Raw genomic sequence first — 24,507 nt, 5'->3', positions numbered from 1 at the left:
GCAAGCGTCGTACTTGCCACCACCAGTCGTGCTTCCACCGGCGCCACCACCCGACTAGCCCCTGTCACGGTCCTCCCACCGTCGTACCTCGCTGCACCCTCCATCGACAGCTCCGTCTCCTAGCTGGTGCGTGTCCTTCGGTGCCACCTGCTTCTGCCGTCGGTTCTCCTCCCGACATTCCTTCTAGCGATCTTCCACCGCCAGCCCCATTTTTGAACAGTGACGTCAACAACACTGTCATCAACTGACTCACCTGCCATGCTGGCAGCCTAGTCACCTTGCCACCTGTCATCGTACAGTAAAACAATCACTCCTGCCACGTGTCACACCAAGTCACGATCCGTACCGTACGGATTGCCAAGTACGCATGGAGGCGAAGTTTTTTCGACGGCTAGACAACTGTCAATTTTAAGCTCGGGAATGATGACGTCAGCCTGCGTCACCATTTTTTGAAAAAAAATTACCCCCTCTCCAATGGTATTTTCAGTTTCGTAGTCCAACTTCGGAGGGCCTTAAATTGCTCATTTTGGCTCTTTTTTTGGTGCAATTTTTTTTTATTTGGGTTAATTTTTCGTGCTCTTCGCAGTGGTGGACTAATTTTCTGATTTTGATGTACGGATTTTTCAGAATTTGCAGTTTTTGATGACTGTACCTATCTAATCCTCAATTTTGCAGCTTTAGAGGCTTCGTTTGGGGTCATATGACCTCCTTTTCAGGGGCCGTTTTTCTTTTGAAAGTGCATAATTTTTCGTCTACTTTCATAATCTGCCATTAGTTTGCAGTGATTTTGAGTAGAAATTGTACTTTCAGTATTTGGTCATTTTTGGCCTATTTGGTACCTGTATTTTGCTTGGATCTCAGTTTAAATCACTTGCAGTATTGTTTGGGGTCTCTTATAGCCTATATGAGGCAGTTGTAAGATTGAAATCAGAAGTCCACCTTGCCTTGTTTTGCAAGTGGCCCATTGTATACGCACTAAATATAAAGTGTCAAATCATCATTTGGGGGGGGGTTTCTTGATTGAGTTATTTGTTGGGGGGGGGGGGGGGTGTCTTGTGTGATTGTGACTGTCTTTATCTTGTGTTTTTTCATTTTGGTGCTATGGGTTCTCCTAAATTCCCACCTTTAACTCCTTATAATTATGCATCATGGAAAATTATGGCATGGAGTAAACTAATGGAAAAAAAACTCATTCATTATGTAAATGGAACAATAACAGCACCACCTAATCCTAAGGCTGATCCTAATGCTCAAATTGAATGGCTCACTAAGAATGCTATGGCACATGGAAGTTTGAGAAAATATGTATCAGATGACCTCATTTTTCACATTGATAAGTGCACTACAATCAAAGAGGCTTGGGATATTTATGACAAATTGTATGGCCAAGTTGATGAGATTAAGGGCTACAAGCTTGATAGTGAACTCACAACATTGGATCCCAAGGATTTTGATACAATCCAAGATTATGTCACAAAAGCAAATGAGCTAAGAGCAAAGCTAAAGGATTGTGGCATTGACAAAAAGGATGCTCAATTGGTTTACAACTTGTTGGACAAGCTTCCATCAGAGTATGCAGCCTTTGTATCTAGCTTTCACACCAATAGGTTAGCCCAAGGTTCCTTATACACTTCTCCCTCATTTGATGCATTCACGGAAATGTTGATTCTTGAGCAATCTAAGTTGACCAAGATGGGGATTCTCAAATCTTCAAAGTCACAAGCTTTGGTGGCTAATAAAGGGAATCAAAGCAATCAAGGGAAAGGCAAGAACCAAAAGCAACCTAAGTCTAAACCACAACAAGATGGAGCACAATCCTCCTCTCCACAACAAAGTGATTCTACATCCTCACCTAAGAGGAAATCTAAGGACAATCTTTTTTGTGCATATTGCAAGAAGTCAGGACATGATGAACAACATTGTTACAAGAAGGATATTGATGAATTGAAACATCTTCTTGAGAAGAACAAAATCAGCCTACCTTCTAGAATGTCTACATCGGCTTCTTCTTCCAAGGAAAAGGATAAAGTAAAGGATCAATCTTTTGGGATAGATAAAGGAAAGGGACAAGCTCTTTGTGCTACTATGTAATGTCCCCATTTTTCTAGTGATATCTCAAGAATCTAGATTTGTCTGTTAGTCATCTCCGCAGACAAATGATGGGGTTAGGAGATGTTGGATTCACCAGGAGGAGCCATACTTAGTCAATTATTGGAGCCTGGTGAAGAATTATTTAATAAAGTTTATATTATAAGCTAATAAAAGCTTATTAAAGATTATGAGTTACTTTTTCTATAAATAGAATATATTAATAAAAGTAACTTATTTAAGTCACAACTTAATTTCACCCCTTGGTTCGATTCCCTAGGCAAATAATATAACTTAAAAGGTGGTAACTTTTATCATGATTAATTCACCCTCCTAGCTAGACGCCAAGTTTGAGAGAGAGATTCCAATGGACTCTTTGGGAGATGCCTTTGTGATACGTTTAGGGTAAAGGTGAATAAAGGAGGAAGTCGTGGGTTTTTGGAGATACCCTTTTGATTCTATTTCATTTTTTATGACATCTTCTTGGTTTGTATGGGTTGCAGTAGAGAATACAGGTTCGGGAGCCTGAAGAGGGCGAAAATCCTCCATTGGCTGAAGGTGTGGACGATACCCCTCACCCCCAACATTCCCATGTAGCACACAAGGTTCGAATCTGACCAACAGGGGTTAGAATCAGTGAAAACTTTCATCCATTGGCATCGGCAAACCTAAGACAGCAGATCTGGGCAAGTTACAGGTTATTTCCATCAAAGTTTTAAAACTCAGACTCGCCACGGACTCGGCAAACCAAAAAATTGGACTCAGACTCGGACTCCTGAAAGACTCGCAAAAGACTCGGCAAAAAAAAAAACGTAGTTTTACAAAAAAACATAAAGAAATTAATGCATTTAGAGAACATAAGAGCCATAATTGAAACATTACACATGTCATATGATCTCCAAACACTCAATATTTGAAATTTTATCATTCATACTCATAGTTTCAAACTTTAAAATGTATAATAGAAGCATAAGTTTATAAATGTTTACAAAATTACATATAATGATAGGTCTAGATCTTGGGGGAGAAAGGAGAGACTGAGATAGAGAGTGGTAGAGAGGGGATAGAGGAAGAGTGATAGGGAGATAGATAGGTCTAAAATTTAAGGCAGATAAAGTGAGTGAGATAGAGAGGGCGAGGGAATGCTAATAGGAGCCTACTGATTACTGAAATTTGACTGTCTGGAAATTTAAAAGATCTTCTAAAATCTAGAATTTGCATTATAATTCCTAGAGATCTGAAACCACTCTCAAACATCTTGCCAATATATACATGAAATATGACTTGAAGTATAAGAAAGGAAAAAGACATATTGAAATGCCACTTATACTTAAATGTTATATTTCATGTATATATTTTGATGAAGGGAATGAGACTGACTTGAAAAAAAAGATTTAGATAGATTTTTTCTGTGTTTTTTGGGTTGCACGAGTCTAGTCAAAAGACTCGTGAGTCCAAGTGAAAGACTCGCACGAGTCAACAAGAAAGACTCGCCAGGACTCGCCTTGTGAGTCCATGGAGAGTCGACTCGTGGCGCCACTAGACTCGCGAGTCCGTGGCAAGTCCAAAAGTCTTAAAACTATGATTTCCATCAGTTTTGATGCCATTAAATGCAGGTCGTACTACTCCAGCTGTGTCGTACCACCTCTCTTGCCTGTGGAACACAAATAAAATAATTGGAGGGTTTAGAGAATTAGAATTGCTTGTGATTTCATTGTTGGGGTTTAAATAAGAGATCACAGTAGGTTTGAGGGAAGAAAATATCAGACCTGAGCAGCAACAGCAAATCATTGGGGAAAAAGGTCACAACTTGGGAATCTTGCCTAGCAACATTTTGGAATTTTTAGCTGACTTGCTATTTCTTCTCATATTTTGTTTTGGTAATTCATTATTAGTCAAATAAAGCTCATTGGAGTTGTTGTAGTGCTTTGAAAGCTTCCGTTTCAGTAGTTAATGCATTTTGGGTCAATAAACGGAACTCATCCAGGCAGGCGTTGGACTCCTGGTAAGACAATTGGGCTTAATATCTCTAATTTAGTAAATTATTCTGATTTCTTTAAAAGCTGCAATAAAAATCAGAATCTTGAATTTAGTTCAATTGATATTCTTTATGTTTGGCATCTATTTTCCTATAAGCAATGTCTATCATTCTCGCATAAAACATCAAAACTTCAAAATTTCAAAACCTCATCAAATTCTAAAGTAAACAATTTGCTGGTCAAAGAATTTGAATTTGTAAACAAACAGCAGATTGGATCAGATTTCTAGTCAGGGATCTTTCATACAACAAGTCATGATTCGGGGAGATGGCTTCTAGATTCAGGAGCTTCTCATCATATGGCATCTTCACAGTCTATGTTCTCTTCATTTGAGCCTTGCACCATGCCGCAAATTTTGATGGGCAATCATACATACATGGATGTGATTGGGAAAGGATATTGCCATTGGGGATAACTCCTTCAATGATGTGTTGTGTGTACCCCACGTGACAAACAATCTTCTTTCCATCTATCAAATCACACATGGGGCAACTAGGAAAACTCCACCCTGATTCAGTTATCATTAGAGACTTGGAGACTAGAGCTATCATTGCGAGTGGGGTGGTTGATCATGCATCTCGGTTGTACTCCATTTCACATTTTGGTCCTATTGATGAGGTTGATTCTTCCTATGTTGATGATTCAGATTTTGAGAACTTTGGGTACTTGAACTTGGGGGCTCTCACGTGACCCCGTTCTTGAGCCTTGCATTTCATCTCCTCCTATTGATATCACATTACCTATTGCACCTGATGATGCAGATAGTGAGACAGTTTTGCCTTCTTGTGATTCAGTGCAGCAGGATATTTCTTGTCTTCCAGCTTCAGTTCATTGGGATGCCTACTTGACAGACATTGTAGGTTTGTTTGTGGAGTCCTACATTGCAGACTTGGGAGACATAATTGATGACATTCATCTTCTCTTTGATGAAGATGATCCTTCTTCGATAGTTGCGAGGGAACACTCTAACCCTCTTGTGCATTCTCTACATGATCATTCTTTTGAAGTTGACATGATTGTGGATACTTTTGTACAGCAATTGGAGGAGGTCTCTTTATCCTTAGAGAAGACATGTGAGTCTTTGGATATTGATCTACATTCATCTCCACTAGATCTTGGAGTGCCTTTCTCAACAGTGTGGAGCAATTCACCACCTTTGGAGGGGGTAACCTTCAGCATCGACAGCAATTTTCAGAGACTCCATTCATCATGAATTTTTTTCCTACATCTTCCCTTCATGATTGGGGAGTCTTCATGGATACACCTTTGTTTTTGTTTCTTCCTAAGGGGAGGAACGTTGTTCGCCGCTCATGGAGCAGTTTCTTCATTCATCTTCGAGCTTCTACCATTGGTGCAGATTCTACATTGAGGGGGGGGCTACCTAGTCTCTCTTCTTTCTCTTCTTCTCTCATATGGGGGGGACATTTTCCTCACATGGGGTTTTGTCCTTTTCATACTTCTTTGAGAATTCCTTTGTATATAGTTTTCATCTCTCTTTTTGGGGGAGGGTTTTTTTCCTATTGGGCTTTTCTCTCTTTCCCTGCTTTATGAGAGATTGCATTGGTTTGCGTGCATTTGCATTTGTACATGGGTACCTAACATGGCCTACTAGCCAAAACCCATCTTGCATTGCTTAGTTGCGTTGTAGACTTCAGTGCATTCCCCTAAGTTGCACTTAAAGGGGGGGTGTTGGTGTAATTATTTATTCATGTTGGATGTTATTACACCTTACTTAAGTTTACTTAGGTACATGCATATCATAGTAGTTTGCATATGAGACACTTGGGTGTTTGTGCTACATTGGGAGTGTGTATGTAGAAGAATTTCCACCTTTTATGGCGTGAGCTTGTTGTTACTTTATCATATGCACTTATTGTGGAGTGATAATTCCACCTTCGGTGGGTGATCCACCTCATGTGGAATATTTTATTGTTTCTCCTACCTACCACACCTATTTCCTACCTATCCTTGTTTCTCATTGAGCCACATGTCATGTTTGTGTGCTCACATATCCATATAGCCTTGCCTATATAAGCAGGCTCATATTCATTGTATGTAACTTTTGATGATCCGGTTGATCAATATGTTCATCTTGATAGAATACAGTTTATTCCTATCAATATTTTGTCTCTCTATTTTGTACTTTTCATTGAGCTCTTGATCTTGGCAAAATCTCACAAGAATAGATACAAACAAGGAGGCAAAAAACAATGAAGAAATAAATCTCAAAAAATACTTATTTTGATTGTCTCATGCACTTTATAATTAAAAATTCCTTGTCCTAGATCTATAGTGAGATTGTCTTCATCTACTCTAGTAGCATCAGCACTGCCAAAGGACTCTCATGCCTGTCACTCGATCTTGTTATGGTTGTATGCCAGTCGAATTGATGTTGATAATTGTCAATTTAATATAATATGTGAGAGTTTAAGTCCTAATTCATAAAGGGCATAGCTAACTACTTGCTACATGTTTAAACCGTCCATCTTTGACAACTGTTAATGTAGCTAGATCACTTTGTTTAATCAGTAAGCTGCAGTTAAGCTGCTCATTATATTGATATTTAATAAAGATGTATATTCTGGGGTATCTCCAGTAGCATAATGCATATAATATGTTGTCCATAAACAGAACAGGACTATTACATTAACTAGTATAAAAAAAACTGTTTGCAATTTTTAACCAACGCAAAAACTAATAGACTTGCACTAAGGAATAAGTGATCAGGGTTCCACCCAAGGAGGCTGTTGTTCTTCATTCTTGTGCACAGCCACCAGATGGATGAATGCATTCATCCTTTCGACATCTTGAGTGGGCTCGATGTCTGTGATTTTCTTGAGGAAGGAGCACCTAGCAGCCGCTCTGTTTTTCTGTTGCAGCAGAATTGTAGATTATAATTAGCAAGGAACAAGAACCAAACCACCGCTGTTCTGGATTGGAGAAAATGGGGTATGTCACTGGGACTTAGAATACCAACGCCCAAGCAAGCTGCTGCGACCACTGCCTCTAATTCCCCTAGGAAGTCTTTCTGCACCATTTCACGCATCAAAGCCAAAATAACAGACTTCGACTCACCCAAATCCAACAATGACACATCAAACCGTGACAAAAATATAGGTGTTGATGCAATAACTGTCCTCTGTGACAAGGAATTTGTCCCCCAGCACTATCTTAATGGCTTTCAACATTAAACCATTGGAAGCTAAGAACACCACTTTCAAATGCTGGTCCATTATGAAGCTGAGGAAGGCCATTTGGTGTCGAGGACTAATGAGACAAATTGCGTTATCCATTTTGAACACAGAGCTTACTTTATCTATATTAGAATAATATCTTTCTCTGTGTTATTAATGGTCATTTAAGTTGTTTCTAATTTCGCCTCTAGTTAATGATTGTTTCTTTTAGAAACATCATCTTTGTAACTCTATTTAAAGGAGCTTTGTCTCCTTGATTAATTGAACAACATCGATTCTTTGAAATCCATATGCTTTTGCATCTGTATTATGGTATCAAAGCAGGAAGAAAAATTTTGTTTTTTCGAAAAATTTTCGAATGAAATTTTTCATCACTGAAAAAACAAATCTAGGGCCTGTGATTTTTTCAGAATTCGAAATTCAAATTCTTTTTTCTAAAGGGTTTTCTTTCAAGCGGTTTTTTCTACTGTTCTTCGTGTTTTTTGTGGCGGATTCTTTTTTAACCAGACCTTCGTCCCATGACGCCATTAATCCTCTGTGCGTGATGCGATTTTTTCCACCTGCAAATTTTTTTTCTGCCATTTTTGGATGGAAATCTGCATTTTCAATTAGGGTTTTTACCCTTCAGATCAAGTCGATTTTTTTTCTGATTGTAGATTCTTGGTGGGTTTTTCGAGAGCTCAACTAGGTTGTTTTCATAATTTTGTGGGTGCATCATTTTCCGTGCCTTGAATTTCGTGTCAACGGATTTCAATTCTGATTTCAGATTCTTTTTGGGTTTTTCACAAGGATTTTTGGGTTGTCTTTGGATTTTTTTGGGTCAGCCGTAAAATTTTCTCGAAATCTATAGCCGTACTTCATCTGTTTTTTGAAGTTTGTACCTGTATCTGCCTCTATTTTCTGCATTGGAATTTGTGCCTGGACTTGTCTCAGTGCATTGAACCTCGTACCTCAAGTTTTGTGCACTTAGCATCTTCTCAATACCTCGTTTTTCGTGCCTCGAAAAGCATGAAGATGGCTTATGGGCATTGATGTTTGTTTCGGTTTTTGTTTTTTTTTTACCTGAAAAAAATTCTGATGGGTTTTAATATTTTTTTCCCTTAAAAAAAGTCTCTGGGTTTTTAAATATTTTTTGTCCCTGTAAAAAAAAATCATGGGAGGGTTTATGATTTTTTCCTCAAAAATTGTACTTTGCTGCAATTTGTTTTTAGTCGCACCTGGAGTTGTGCGAACATCTGCACTAGTCTCTTGTTTGCAGTCTATTTTCGGGCATCTTGCTCATCTACAATAGTTTGGAGGGTTTGTTGATTTTTTCCTCAAAATCGTGACAACTATTCTTGGTGTGTCTCTAGTTACAGGGAGGAACAGTTCTCCAACATCAGGTTGGACAGTTGGTGTTGTTTTGGGTATCTCCAGAAGTTCTGCAGTTTCTGGGAGGGTTGGTGGCAGACTCATCTCAAGTAGCAGAGTTAGTGGCAAGCTCTTGTCTTCTGTTGCAACGTGTTCTGAGAAGAAGGGGCAACCTTCTTTGTTATTTCTCTTGGTAGTTAGAACGATGACCATTAAGGGAGGGTATTAGAATAATATCTTTCTCTTTGTGTTATTAAGGGTCATTTAAGTTGTTTCTAATTTCGCCTCTAGTTAATTATTGTTTCTTTTAGAAACATCATCTTTGTAACTCTATTTAAGGGAGCTTTGTCTCCTTGATTAATTGAACAACATCGATTCTTTGAAATCCATATGCTTTTGCATCTGTATTAATCTATTGAAAAAACTATAATGGCTAGACCATTGTGGCCAGGGACATTTAAAGCCAACTTCCTTCTCATTTTGCACGAGCCAAGCAAGCAAGTCGTGCCCTCCAAAATGGGAGTATTAAAAAATAAAAACCATTACAGAAACTTAATTTCATAGGGAGGATGTACAAGCTTTGTACAGATTTAAATCCTTAACCTGCTTTGATTTTCCGATTGAAACCGAGTAAAAAGACAAGGTCACTTCAAAGTCCGACTCTCTTCGCAACATGTCCATGCTTGGCATTGGGCACGTGGAAAGGATATTCCTTCCCAAGGCAAAAGGAGATAGTTATTAATGTGAGATGAAGGGTAAAGATTGCTCGCACTTCACCATTAGTTGATGTGACCAGGGGCTTTCATACACCATGCTTCCATAAAGTACCATCGTCGCACAAGAGCTGAATTGGCACCACCTTGCCACCTCATTCATCATGGGACGGACTCTAAAATGGTCAAACCATCCACGGCTAAGTTTGACAACAGATCAGCTGCACTATTCGCTTCTTGATAAACATGATTAATGTTGGCAATCCCTTCTATTATGGCCAAAGCTTCGTTGAGGAAGGCTTGTAGTCACCAACTAGGAGTAACTTTATGCCTGACTAAATTGATAATAATTGAAGAATCTCCTTCAATTTCCAGGTTGGTCAATAACAATGCTTGACACAATTTTAGACCATGAATGAGAGCCTGAAATTTGGCTTCATTATTAGTGCCTTTAACTAGAGGGAGTGAAGATTTGAGAAGAGTTTGTCCCAGCGAATCCCTCAAAATGTAGCCAGCACCTGAATGTCGTGGGTTTTCACATGACACACCATCAAAATTCAAATTATGCTACCCAATCTGAGGAGGTTGCCAAGTAGCTAAAGATAGCTAAAGATCTCTGGAGCTGGGAATCAACTTCACCGCCCCCCCCCATTTATGGAGGGGTAGCTAGATCATTTATTACAAAAGCAAATTATTCTAGTTTTGTTTTCAGGTTACATCCAAGAGGAGAGCAATAAGATGGATTAATTTCACAGATTAGGTTGAGCTAATACAATGTTATGTACCTCGGTGTCTTCATTAAATGCTGGGACATCAAAACAGATTTACTGTTTACAATTGTTTTCTATGTGATCGCTGAGTTTTCCCTTTCATGCAAGAAGCATGTTGGTATTTGTTTTCATTTTGTGTAGATTTCCCTTTCTTGATGCTAAGATGATCTTCTTTTAGGGAGCAGTTCTCAGCATATTTTATTGAGGTAATGTTTCCTCAAGGTTCCATGCATTGCTCCTTTGGTAAATTCCTGTGTTATTTTTTGCATGGCATTGCTGAGAAGTGAGAACCCAAGATAAAACAATAATATTCTACTTGAAAGCACGAAATAAGGATGAGATTCGGTAACAGCCGACAAATTACTCAAGGGGTTGTCACAGAGTTTACACAAACTACTGTGGATCAAAGTGCAGAGTAGAGTTGTAAGTCCTAACAAAAACACTGTTTTTCTCTCAGTAATAGACTATCCACATTAATGAATTTGGTTTTCTACCATCAGTTTTTGAGAATCTTTTGTAAGGAGTTCTTTTCCACATTGGCTCTTTTTCATTCATTAAAAAAAAGCTGATAGTTTGAAATTTTTTACAAGCAATACATATTTTTGAATGAAAATAATCTGTGTAAACACAAATATGTAATATGCATACCTCTGCACGCCTCAAGAGGGTGGCAAGCACTACAATCCATTCCTTAAAACTAACAGTACACATGTGTGCTAGAAGAAATTCTGCATCTAAGCGACTTTGTAGCAAGTCCATACCAAGCTGCAAAAACATACAACAAATAAGCTAGTTTAATATCTGAAAAGAAACAATTTTAGTTCTTTTAAAGAAGAGAGAAAAATCAAAAGAGTGACATTTGATCAGGTTTTCCTTATTTCCAGTTACTGATATCATTGTTCCACAAATGATAACAAACTTAACAACAACAAAAGAACAGAAACGAGTGTATTTAATGAGTTCCATTTTATTTTTTTATTGAAGTAAAATTTACATTCAACCAAACCTTACTGTGTAGAAGACAAAGGGGCATTGCCAGATTACAGGAATTACCAGTTGAAATGATTACATTGCAAATCCTGGGAGCAAAAGACCATCAAAAGTGTTTACATTCATATAACAGCTAGCAAACTAAGCATGACCTAAAACCACTAATACATTGCAGAAAGCTACAGTCAATCAATCTTGCATATCCTATCATTCCATACTGCATTAGCCAGCTAAAAAGTGGTGAACCCAGCACACTATTTCCTGCACCCAATAGCCAGAATCCACACCTCCACTATCAAAAACTTCAGAATTGAGGACCAAAAGCCATCCATACAAAGCTAAGATGTGTCTTCACTTGAAAGTTTTTAAAACCCTCAAAGAGAGAGGTTTTCTGTCCTTCCAGTTAAGTTATTTTTGAAATTCTATAATAATTTTGACTTGCAAATTTGGCTGCATCTTCTAAGCTTGCAAAACTTTTTCCTGTAGCCAATAGAACTTGTCAAACATTCCTGGATTGACTTGATGGACATTCTGTCTTTTTGGATGCTCTGAAACTGAAAACTTCGAATAAAGAATTTCTCCAGGTTGGATACTATGATGAATTTCTGTCAACCTTGACCATAACAGTACAGAATCATTCTATAGGGTTTGAACAAAAAATATAGCACAAACATCCTTTTTCACTGTGAATCTACTTATCCCAACTGGATGCTGAACCTGTTGATCTATGTGATGTGATAAAAAAACCTTAATCATCATGATTCTAAAACTTGTAAACCTATGCTCAAACTATCAAATCTAGTGTAGTGGTTGAAATCCTTGATTACTCACTTCAGCAAAGCAGCAAGAACCGTGCTTGTCTCTGAATGCTGAAATCTAGAAACCCTCATTTATGGATACCTCAATAAAATTTTGACTGCTGTTTGCTTTTCTCCTTGATTGGAAATATAACCACAATATAAGGCATCCAAACTGACTATCATTAGAAAATTTGGTGCAACTAATCCACTCCATTTCGATGCCCAACATTTGACCTATCCCATTCTGTACTTAGGCAGAACTTTCACTCGCATTTGCCCTCTTTCTTCATCTAGAGCAAAACTTTGCCATGGCTAAACTGTTTTACTTCAGCACCTAAAATGATTCTCCTCCATGTGTTTTGGTTGGGCATGGATCACTAATCAATCTGCTGGCTTTGCCACATGGGCATTGAAATCACCTAACAGAACCACCTTAAAAATATGCCACCCTTTTACTTAAGCTCTTGCCACCCTTTTCTCATGGTTTTGTGCTGGCTCTGCCACCTTGAAACAGTGCCAAAACTTAAATCTTTTCTCCTTTTTACTGGAGGCAAAGTTTTTTATAGAGTATTAACCTGTTTTATCTCTTAGGTCGAAATTTCATCGATACTTGCCACCTAAAATGGTGCCTATTCTAGCTTTTTTCACCAGATTTTCATACTTAGACTATAATCTTTCCTTCTACACTGTGTGCTTTGTTAAACCCACTGCCATACTTCTGGAACTGGGTGCTGATCACTTATGGATCTACCACCTTTAGCACCATTTTTTACTGACTTTATATCCACAAAGACATGCTTGACTTTTCACCCAAACAATTGACACAGAATCCAGTTGATTTTCCAACTTTGATGATCATTTCCTTCTGCTCTATCTTCAAATGCCTATATCGGGTGCCTCTAAACAATTCCTTCACTTTGTCAGCTGAAACTTCTTCCACCATTTCTCCTCAAGCATGGCCGATAAAATTACCACATCCATTCTGGGTTCATCTTTGCTGTCTCCACTGTTTCAATATTTTAGATCTTTCGTTAAAATTATCTTTTCGCTGCAAAATTGTTAGTTTGAAAAGACTCAAAACAAAACAACTTTGACAATCTTAACTAGAAAACCGATCACTGATTTGTACTTGATATGATACCAAGGATATACTAACAATTATCTCAAAAAAGGAGGCCTAAAAGAAGATTTTGTATGGGTACCAACAAATGGCTCTCTGTCAGAACCATGATACAAACATGGACCATAGGAGAACTATATGATTTTTAGAAAAATAAGTGATCAATGTCTCATTTGTAGGCACTAAAGTCAAGCCTATCAACTAACACCTAACTTAAACAAGCACCTAAAACAAGAAAATATTCGAACACATTATGTTATTGGCAAAAAACATCACATTACAAATCATGTAACATAACGGGGAAACACAATACAAAACATAAAGTGGGAAAGGCACCAGAACCTTAAGGGTTGAAATGTTTTAGAAACTGCCTGCAATAAGGCAAGGGTAGATGTGTACCATCCATACAAGAAAGATAGTATGCGTTATCTCAACAGACATGCCAGATTTTGAAAGGAATCAATTATTTTGTGCATTCCTCTAGACTTGTGAATTTTGTCCCATAGCAGAACTTGATTGTCAAACTCTCTATCAAGTGTTCTTATGAAAGACCTCATTTACATGTGTTTGAGGCTTTGTGAGCTTGTCCACTGTTTCTCCTCCATGCTTGAGAAGATCAAGAATACACTCCTTAATAGGATCCTAAAATTGGCTATACTTGATAACTAAAGCTAATTGCAATGCTGACAATTTGAGAACGAAAGGTTTCTCTTTTTGTGGTTTGGCCTCCAACCACATGGTGAAATAACTTGTTGCAGAAAGCACACAAACATGGCCACCATCTTCAATTTTCCAACATACTGGGACACAAATGACACCTTTGAAGCTCTTCATGTGGATCTATGAACAATGCAGACTAGTAATAGTGAGACTGACAATATAATCACATTGCATACCGATCACTTGCTACAACACAAGTCTGTTGTGTTCTGAATGCAGGGTATTCATATAATATCTGATCTGGTTCAATTTAATGGACAATTCTCTTGATTGGTCCTTCCCTAATGATCTAAAGTCTGATGCCCCCTTATTCCTCCCCACTTGATCTCTTTTTATATCCTTAAGCCTCCATGAAGAGAGGTATCTCTTTGAAGAGTGAGAACCCTTTCAAAGGACATCACCTTTACTTTATAACCTTTCTTTAAACTAATCACTGTCTTTGCTGTTCTTTATATTAGCGCTGCCTTTAACATGAATATACAAATCAATCCTTATGGTTGTTTGTGTATACTAATTGCTGTCATTATTTACTCATTAATGTCGCTGCCCCTCTTTTACTAATCATAATCAATGCCTCTTAGTTTGTCTTTGTTTGATATACTAATCATTGCATTTATGCTTTCCAACATAATCTTTGTTTTACTAATCACAATCGCTGGCCAATCATATGTGTGGGGGATGCTATAAACAATGTTTAGTCGCTGTCCTAAAGTAATCATAATTATTGTTTTGATTGCAGCTCATTATAATTATTAAGTCAGATCTTATTTCTGTTTATTATTAATAAAAACTACTTTATTGCTGCCTTATCTCTGTTTTTATGAAGATAATTGATGTCTTCGACATTAGTATACTTGTATGATTATATTTCCTTTGATATTAGTTGCATAGCTTTTTCATCACTTTAGTTGATGCATGAATGCATTATTCTTATCATGTATGTCTTTGTATCCCTCAGGTAAAATATGCAAGTCCCATGGGCAGTTGGGTTAAGTCCTTAGTTTCAAAGAGCAGACATGACAGTCCGCCCTTCCCAAAATTGCTTTTCCTCGAGCAATGATCATGAGGGAGTGTGTTCAAGATGACTCACATATCATCATAAGTTGTCAATTTGAACAGCTTAACCAAGGCATTTAAAATTTGCAAGGTTTGTGATTTGAAGACAAGTTTTCTCACATCTTTTTTGGGAGAAGAAACAAGGTCATCTCATAATAGCATCAACAGTATTAGCAAGAGATTTGGTTGGCCCTGTCATGGATCTCTCTTTGAGACAAAGCAAGGGAAAGCTTTCCACATATTGAGATGAGGATTAGAGCATGATACACATCTATGAACTAAATTGTGAAATGATCGTGCTAAACCCTAACACAATTGTTTGAGAGAGGGTAAAATATTACAAGTTTGATTGTATAACATTTGTAAGGAATCTTGACATCGTGACAGATTACTACGTTCAATCATGCTCTGTTCAACTTTTGAAAATGGTTTTAGTGATGTCTCACAATGTGTGATAAGGACTCGAGACTTGGCACAAACTCAACAGAAAACTCAGCTAGGACTCAGCCAAAAAGAAAGTAGTAGTTTTACCATTAAAAAAAAAGAAATTAATTCATTTAGAGAACATGAAAGCCTAATTTGACTATCAATTTGTTGGAATAATTGCCACCAATATAGTTTTCATGATTCTCTACTTGAGATGATCTGCCAAAGTACTTGAGATGATATTCCAAAGCCACCTGGGCATCCTTGACTTGACCAACCAATGGAATGAACTTAAATTTTTCTCTGGAAACTGATATGGAGGGGTCAGCAACAGATGTAAATTGAAAGACTTTTTCTTGCCTCTTTGTTGTTGATCTTGTTCTATAATCATTTAGATCCATAGAAGTTGTCTGTGTCATAGCTACCTTGAATACCATCCATCTTCTCCATCACTGGTTTCATTAGGTCTTCAAAGGGATTTGTTAAACTGATTTGTTTCATTGAGTGAGTGGATACTTCAGATTTTCTCACATAGGCTCTTTGTAATTTATCCTCACCCTTGGTCTTCTTGGTTGTGTTTTTATCTCATCCTTGGTGTTGAAAGTTATGTTTTGATTTTGGGGGGGAATTTCGTCCTTGGATTCATGATCCATCAAGGTGTTGGTTTGTTCTTGGTGTGTTGCAGGTTGTTGTTTATGTTTTCATTTAGTGGAGGATACCCATGCTAAATGGCCATGCTTGACACCATGAAGGAATATTCTCAATCTTTTGGTTGTTACCATCAAACTTGTCCCAAGTTCAGCATTATCCTTTCTAGCACAAACACATTTCCAAATTAGTACTAACACAAATGCATGCATGATTGCAGATTTCTGAGTTTTTATTGCACTTAGAGCTGTAATGTATTCCCCAATGGCACTTCCTATCTTCTCCGAGAAAATTCTTAAAAACATTCACTTGGAAGCAAGGGGAACCTGACCCTAACAGGTACTGTGCTCAGAAGATCCTCGGAAGAGTTAAAAACAGGAGAGCACAGTTCCATCAAAAGCCCTGATTTTCATAAGCAAAGTGCACCCTGAATCCCTAATTTAATTCTTGTTTGGATGGCCATCATTGATCCTATTAAAATGCATAAGTTTCGACTTTCAAAGGAAATTTTGTAGCTTACCACTTGCCAAGCAAACATATCACATTCTTGAAATAAATTATCCCAAAATTACTAATTCACCATATGAAGAAAACATTAGGTTCCTTTACAGCCACCTGCAATATAAGACAACATTTTCAACAGCTGATGATATGAAACTGTTTCTGTTGCTAACAACTTTCAGTAGTAGTATGATTTTGAGTCCTCCATAAAATGGTCTATGATAGAATTGACCAGGTGGTTGATTAGCTCAAACTCTCTTACAATTCAAAGTCAACTACTTTCATACAATATTAGCCATTCACAATGACCAGTTGCCAAAATGGTGAGAGATTGATAGATACTTCCAATTTTCCAAACATTAAATGTACATATAAACTGGATTGGTGGTATTCCTAAAAATAACCATTCCCTTTTGATCTACAATGGAACATTGACTTTTCTATCAATAGGCCTTCTATTCATACTTTTAATTAACCTTATTGACCCTAACCTAACTACTAAAAGGTTTACAGCAAGTATATGACAGTTAAGATCAGGGCGCAGTGCATGAAGAGCATTTCCATTGAATGGCATTGTCAATGTGGTATATTTTCACATTAACGATATGTTTTACAACTTATAATTTTCAATGCTTCCACACATGCCCAGACTTTACTTCACATTTACATTCTCTTTCCTTTCACTTTAATTAGGTACAACCCTCCAAACCCATACTCCAGTTATCTCCATATAGAGTAATTCAATATATAATTAAGTGTCACCTTTTGTCCAATTATTTGAAGACCAGAAGCAAAGTTTTCAAGCCGTGCAGATCCATTCCTCTCTCTCTGCAAATATTCCTGTAAATGAAATGCAAAAGATGTTAAACACTATTCAGCAGAAAAATGAAGCAAGAAACAATTAGATCAACAATAATAGTTGCAGAACTCACAACAAGGTCAAATTGGGTTCCCTTAACAAATGCAACCAACTTGGAAAGTTCCTTTCCAGACATCAAATAGCTAGCATGGCATTCAAGTATGCTTTTCACAGAAGCAATATGGGCACTTGATTCCTTGTTTGAGGGACTGATGAAAATGAAGTTCATTAAGATGTGTCAAAAGCATCATAAACTGGCATGTTTCATATCAATATCATTTAAAAATTAAAATTAATTCAAAGCATCATAAATTGATTATTATTTAATATTATTTAGAACCATAAATCTATATACCTTTTCATATCAATTGGTTGTTTCTGAGAAGATGAACGAAAAAGAAATGAGCCAAGGAATCTCTGTGGTGTCTTTTCAGATTCTGTTAGAAGTTCATAATCTCTTCCCGAACGCATTAAGAACCTAACCTGTACATGCCATACCAAAAAAAATTACATGATGAATATCCACTATTGCAACTGTTTATAACACCACTAGAAATGCAGGTACCAGTTCTCCTGCTAGCTCATACATTGATTCATCCAGAGTTGCCTGCAACTCAAAGACAGGGATGGTTAACATTGAATGCAATGAAGCAAAACAAGATAAAATAGATAATATTTTATCCAGGTCTAGTTGTATCAAGCACATCATGCTGAAAGTAACAATATATTTCAATCATGCATCGGTCCAATAGTAACATGGTATAAGTATGTTATTTAATACAACTTTACATATATAAACAACATAAAATAGGATTTTATGCCTTACCTGGAGTAAGCGCAAAGCATTATACTGACTCACAGCAGGGCCTTCCAACTTAGCAATTATCTGTAACAGATAATAACCAAAATTAAATTCACTTTAGGTAAAGAATCTTAATATTGAGGTCTTCATGACTATCTAGCATAAACCTATCAAGTTATAGTAAAACTAAAGATGAGATAAGTGTACTAAAACACGTTTTTGGGCAATGCAGTAACCATTATACAGCATCATGTAAAATGATCTCGACACCTTTCTAAACATATAAGAAATTCTTCTCCATGAGTAAACATTTATTGGTGTTAAGAAATGCAAACTCCAAAATTATTTCAAAGAACATGAAATAAGTAAAAATAATTATTATTTATATTATATATCACACTCAAATTGAAGAGAAGAAATCATAGTGTCATCCTAGAATTGTATTTGGCTTAGCCAAGTTCAATAGTTCCTTCTTTATTTTAGAACACTGCATTTTTCATCCTAATATGCCCTTATTTGCAACAATGTGAGCTTTTCAATTAAATGATCTTTATTGTTGCACCTTGAGATGTCATGTCTACTTTCCAAAAAACACAATTAAAGTTTTAATGAAGCTATATCCAGTTTGAGATTAATTTCAGCAAAATCACAATCTAGAGATCGGTTGAAATAAGTAGATGGAAAGAAGCAAATTATAGATAAGGAAAATATGTATGTAACTTGAGGACACATCCCCAGCCAAAATAGGGACATCCCTACCAGGAAATGTCTCGGGATGCAAAGATAGGCCGGAAATGTCCCTGCGCCATTACCATTTTTTGTAAAAACTGGAAACGTCTTGGGGACGTTTATGAAAGTCAATGGCAAGGGACGACTAGCTGTTACCGAAATGACCAAGGGATGTCTACACATCCCCTAATTGTCCTAGGGACGGCTAGCTATGGCCCAATAAATTTTCATTCCATTAAGAAAAAACATAGAAGTAATGCAAAATAAAGGGGTGTGGGGGCCCACAAAAGCCCCCAGACAGCCAGACCCCTTTATATAAAACGTAAACCTAAAAAAAGTATTATAATATTTCAAACAAGAAAAAGAGCTCCTTTGTGTCATTTTGCAAATTGTCAAGAAAACAAAAAAGAAGAGCACAGTTGTGAAAAACCAAGTCACTCTCATAGTGGCAATGACTTAGGCTCCGATTTTAATGCAATATTAGGAGATGCTGATTAGGGACAGCTGCATATTTCTATATTTTTGTCATTTTGTAGTTGAAACTTGCATCCTTAGGGCATTTTGTTGTAATTTTTATATATATGCACATTGGCAATGAATGCAATTAGATTTTGTTAAAATTTAATTTGTTTGTTGCTATGTGTTGTAGTTCTAAGATGTATATGATGATTGCCTTATTAATGCTATCATACGAATATTTGAATTCTTCATATTTTAAAAAAAATTCCTAAATTTTTTAATAGGTGTGTTATTAATGCCATTCCCTTAAAAATGGCCTCCCAGTCGTTCATGTCCCCGAAATGCACCCCCTGTCCCTTGCTATCCCCATCTCGGAAACTTGGGGTAACATAGGAAAATATTTAAATCTTTGCAAAGATGGTGTCAATATACAGCAATGGAAGGATGATTACGAGAATTGGGAAACCCTAAATTTTGTAAACAAGAAGGGACCCTTGCTTCAAAGGAAAAAAAGTGACAAGAAGAAACTAGAAAATTGACTTTCAACCATCCTAGGTCAAACTCTCACCCTACAAGGCAGTTAATTAATCATTTGAGATCAATTAATTCATATTAAAATCAGGGTGTACCTTGGCAAATCTTACATATTTCAAAATAGATGGCATTTATAATTGGTAGCAATATTCCTTTTCCAAATGTGTGCATACGATAAACTATAAAGAAACCTCAATAAAGAGTGCACTGCCCACAAAATACAAATATGCTTGGCACAAAGAGTGACCATTATCAAACAATGTCTATACATGAGCCACTCTCAAGGTTCTTCAGCTATCTCATTGGAAGTCCATCAACAAATATGCTAATTTAAATCCAACTTGACAAAAAATCAGCAAGAATCAGCAACTAGAAAAGATATTACAAATCTAGAGGAATAAAACCTGAGTTTTTTTTTCCAAAAGTTTCCAACAAATCTGTGGTGGGTGCATGGGAAAGTTTAAGAACTTAACAAATGCATAGAGAGGTACCACCATCAAAGATAGACCCAATTTGAATCACCATTTTAAAAAATTCAGTCAATTGTCCATTCCTGATGAAGAAAACATAATGGAGGATTTTGATGAGGCGATGAAGTTAGCTGTCAAAATGTATTAAGTGAAACTTAGGGCTGAATATGATGGGAAACTTGGACTAACATACGGTGTCCCAACTGTTGATGCCTCTCTTTGGCTGCAAGGACAACATCAACAAAATGTCTGACATAGGGAAAAACAGAAGAAACAAAACAAATAGTTTTATCCACAGCATGAAGCATTATGTTGACTGAAATACAGATGGGTTTACTTATTTTCTACCGAGTTGCAAGTTAATTTTCTACCAAGTTGCAAGTTTATGCTTGATTTACTCATTTTCCTCAAACAAACCCTCACAAGTACTCAGAAAGCTTTAATACTATAGTCTATAGCAAAATTGGGATTAAGATACCGTCAGCACCATCAACTAGAGAGAAAGATATGAAAGCCACCCTCTCTGGAGAACAAAGTGCCAATTTTAGTATCTTTCACAACTAAGAATGAATTACAAAAAACTTGAGTTTGTGAAGGCAAAATGTAAGACTAAAGACAATGTTATGGCAAAGGTGTTAGGCAGAAAAATTAGACTGCATAATACACGATGGGTTCTTCAGTATGCCACTGATCATAAGTTGAAGCACCATTGTCTAGACACTAAGCCCTCTAAATGCATGTCCAACTCAAAAACCCAAGTTTGAGCTTCAAACCTCTTAGGCACAAAGTATTGCAATTTAATCATGACATTGAAAAGGCACGTCCTTGAAATGGTATTCCAAATATGCATGTGAAAGCACAGGTGCACCAAAACTGACAGTGGGGTATATCCCTTGCAAAGATGCAATTAAGAAGCAAGCTTCAAATTGAGGGATGACTAGTACACTGAAGGCATACATCACTTGATCTAAATAAGCCAAGTTAGGGCTTCAAACCTTAAGGAAGACAGAATTGTCATTTAATGATGACCTTGAAGAGGCATGTCATTGAAACGATATCCTAAAAATGCTTATGAAAGCACTAGTCCACGACATAGAGTGAGGCATATCCCTCGCAAAGACACAACTAGGAAGAAAGTTTAAAATTGGGAGATGATAAAGTATAATAAAATTCCAAACTATACATCATCATGATCTCCAACCTTGATGGATTCAGTCTATCATTGTACTAACTCTTGATTTGTCCTCATTTTTTGTACTTCTGAAAGCTTTCCCACAGTCTGGCAGGTTCGTTGGCTTTGATACCGCTGTAATGTCCCCTTATCTTAAGACTTATGAACATAGGGACAATTAACTTAAAAGAATCAATTGCAAGAGACTTATTCACTTCAAGTCTCAAATATTACTGTGAATAATGATATATGATACCACTTGGAATGCTCCAATAATAATATAATATGATATTGCTTATAGCAATATGGCTTTGCTGTCACTGAAATGAACACGTAAACCATGCAATGCCTGATCCTTGTTATCTCTTATAGCGATATAGTTGCTGTGTCTGATCTCATATTATTAACTTGCAACAATATTGTTGATGCTGTGTCTAATATGTCCTTTCCTCCCTTGCAATCAATGGTGCCTTCTCAGATTTAGAATTATATGCTTGTAACCGAATTAGTGTAATGGGCTGCCCCCTTTGCTGTAGAATGGCTGACCCTTTGCTGCAAATTCTCCCAAACAGTCTATGAGGAAATTTGTCAAACAGTTACCACACAACTAACCACAGAACTGAAATCTTCCCTTTAATATATAGGACTGAGTTTTGTTGATACAACTGAAATGCACTGCCTGAGTTTGAAAAGCAATGTCTGATTTTTGGAGTTTTCCTGAGGTTTTGCTGCACTTGGTGCGTTTTATATGTTTTGGAAAAAAGTCTTGGAAGAACACAATAAGGTTCACAAGAAAAAATATTCCAAACTTAAAGAAATTTCAACAAACAGTTGGTGTACGTTCATTAATGGTCAACACTTATTAAATGCATTCATGTAGCAGCTATGCAAATCTTTCATTCCATTAATGGTCACAGGTTACTAATTTTATACACAGAACTATTGTTTGCAACAATGCAATGAATAATCGAACTTTGGCAATCAGCACGCATGGTTTAAACAAACAACTTCATTAGGAACCTGGTTACAGTGAATGTGCTGTGACTGTGAATTGACTGTATGTTGTGCCCAGCTCCACCCAAACTCCCACGACCAGCATCAAATACCGTAAATTACTAAGTTCACTGCTGGGTGTTTCTAACCCAACTTCCACACTCTTCTACTCATCTCCAGCGATGCAAATAGTCAAGCTTGAAACTTGTTGCAAGTTCTAAGTGAATGACACAGCTACGGCTCTCATGAGCTACGCCCCTGCTGTTATACCATTTACGTCCCAGCTGTTCCAAGTGTTCGGCCAGCACCAGCCAAACCCTGCGTTATGGTATGTGAATGCTCTTCCAATAGCAACGCCCTGCTGAATAAGGTACTACGACCCAGTTGTAAGTCACCTTGCCGCTTTCTTCTCCCAGTCTACCAGCTTCTAACGCTGCAGCTAACAGCTGCCTGTTGTGCGTTATGCACACCCCACCCCGTCTTGGACAGGTGACCCCCATTTTTGCAATCTGCCTGATAGAGAGGAAGTCAGACCAAATTCGGCATACTCATCCATTTTGTCAAAAACCCGATTTAAGCCAAACTCGCACATTCTTATTGCAAAACCCGAAATTCATTTTTTGTAGAAAAGGCAAGCAGAAACCCAAAGTCGCCTTCTAAACCCTAAGTCGCGCAGGAATGTTAGGGTTGTACAGGGAGATTGAACCTGAAATTCACGCGTAGAAGTGAAATCGGCCGATTTTCAGTGTAAGATGAAAGGGCGTTCAAGAAAAGAACACAAACTCGCGCATTCTTCTTTCCCCCTAAAATCACGAATTTTCCAAAGTAAACCAAAATCGCAGTTCTTGACTGATTTGGCTGAAGTCTTGAAAACACAAGTGAAATGGGAGGCGTCACAACTTAAAATAGAACGTCGCAAAACAATCAAAAAGCTTGAAGTTAAAACAAAACACTTAAAGATGAAATTGTGCAAAGAGAGCAAAATACCCGAACTTTGTTTTTCTTTTGGCGTTGGAAAACAAAAACAAGGAAAATCTCGCATTTGGGCCGAAATGGCCGAGTTTGGAAAAAGGGGCATTTAACTTCAACCAAAGAATCGCACAAAACTTTCCCAAGGGCCGAACTCTATAACAAAGTAAAAGCGGCGTCTAAAGAGCAAAGTGAAAAATCACACATTTTAGTCAAAATGACCGAAGTTTTATGTGAGCAAGGGTCATTTAAAACCAAGGGATAAAATCATTCATTTAGTGTGAAATGGCCGAATTTTTTCATAAGTTTTGAAAGGGCAACTAGGTTTTGCGACTTAGCAAGAAAAGAAAATCACTTTAAAGCATCAAATGTTCAAACAGAAATCACGCATTTCCAATTGAAAGGTCGGACGTTATAAAACACTTTAAGTGGCCAAATCTACGACTTAGGAAAAGGGTGCTTTAAAGTTTGAAAATCGCTAACCAAAGTCACACATTCTCTTCAAAATATCCGAATTTTGTAAAGGAATGTTTAAAAGGAAATATTGCATGTCACACACATTGCACCTTTTTACCTTTTTGACCGAATTTTTAACTGAGTGAAAGAGACAAATACAAAAATTCAGCCCTTTCCATGTTTTGTAAAACATAGCCAAAATCGCACAACATCAAAAAGAGGAAGCGTTTAAAACAAAACAAGATCGCACAAATCAACGCCATGTAAAGTCACGCATTTTAATCTTAAAACCCTAATTTTGCAAAAGGGGATTTATATTGTTTGAGAGGCAAACATCTTTCATCTTCGCCAAAACAAAGCCCGACATTGCCTAAAAAATTAATATTTATTAAATTCATTTAATTTTGCGAAGTGATTGATTCAGGTCAAAATGGATTGTTTGCAGATCACAATCAACGCCAGGAGGCAAGAATGTCGAACGCACCGCGGAGCATAAAGTGAAGCGTGGAGAAATGAGCCATCACCAGACGACAAGTTGAAGTCCACCAGCAAAACTGAAGACAGTTGCAACACTCAAAATGCTACAAATGTGCAAAATCAAAAATACACAGTTGGAATTAATTCCAGAAAATCAATTGCAAAACTGAATT

At 37.2% G+C, this 24,507-nt stretch overlaps 1 protein-coding gene across 2 annotated transcripts in view; it reads right to left on the bottom strand.

Moving 5' to 3' along the window:
• Positions 1–24,507, bottom strand: part of LOC131049756 (uncharacterized) — a 137,321-nt gene that overhangs the window by 12,935 nt on the left and 99,879 nt on the right. The window contains exons 16-21 of one of the 2 annotated variants that reach the window (XM_057983821.2): positions 18,101–18,160; positions 17,840–17,881; positions 17,630–17,757; positions 17,348–17,483; positions 17,178–17,255; positions 10,803–10,919 (exon numbers count right to left, since the gene is read on the bottom strand). In XM_057983821.2, the coding sequence (XP_057839804.1) occupies positions 10,803–10,919; positions 17,178–17,255; positions 17,348–17,483; positions 17,630–17,757; positions 17,840–17,881; positions 18,101–18,160 (561 nt within the window). Of the gene's footprint in view, positions 1–10,802; positions 10,920–17,177; positions 17,256–17,347; positions 17,484–17,629; positions 17,758–17,839; positions 17,882–18,100; positions 18,161–24,507 lie in introns of those variants that run through there. The other variant, XR_009106805.2, reaches the window with a different exon arrangement.

The sequence above is a fragment of the Cryptomeria japonica genome, chromosome 2, assembly GCF_030272615.1.
Source record: "Cryptomeria japonica chromosome 2, Sugi_1.0, whole genome shotgun sequence".
NCBI classification, from domain to species: domain Eukaryota; kingdom Viridiplantae; phylum Streptophyta; class Pinopsida; order Cupressales; family Cupressaceae; genus Cryptomeria; species Cryptomeria japonica.
This window is presented reverse-complemented; position numbering and strand designations above follow the sequence as displayed.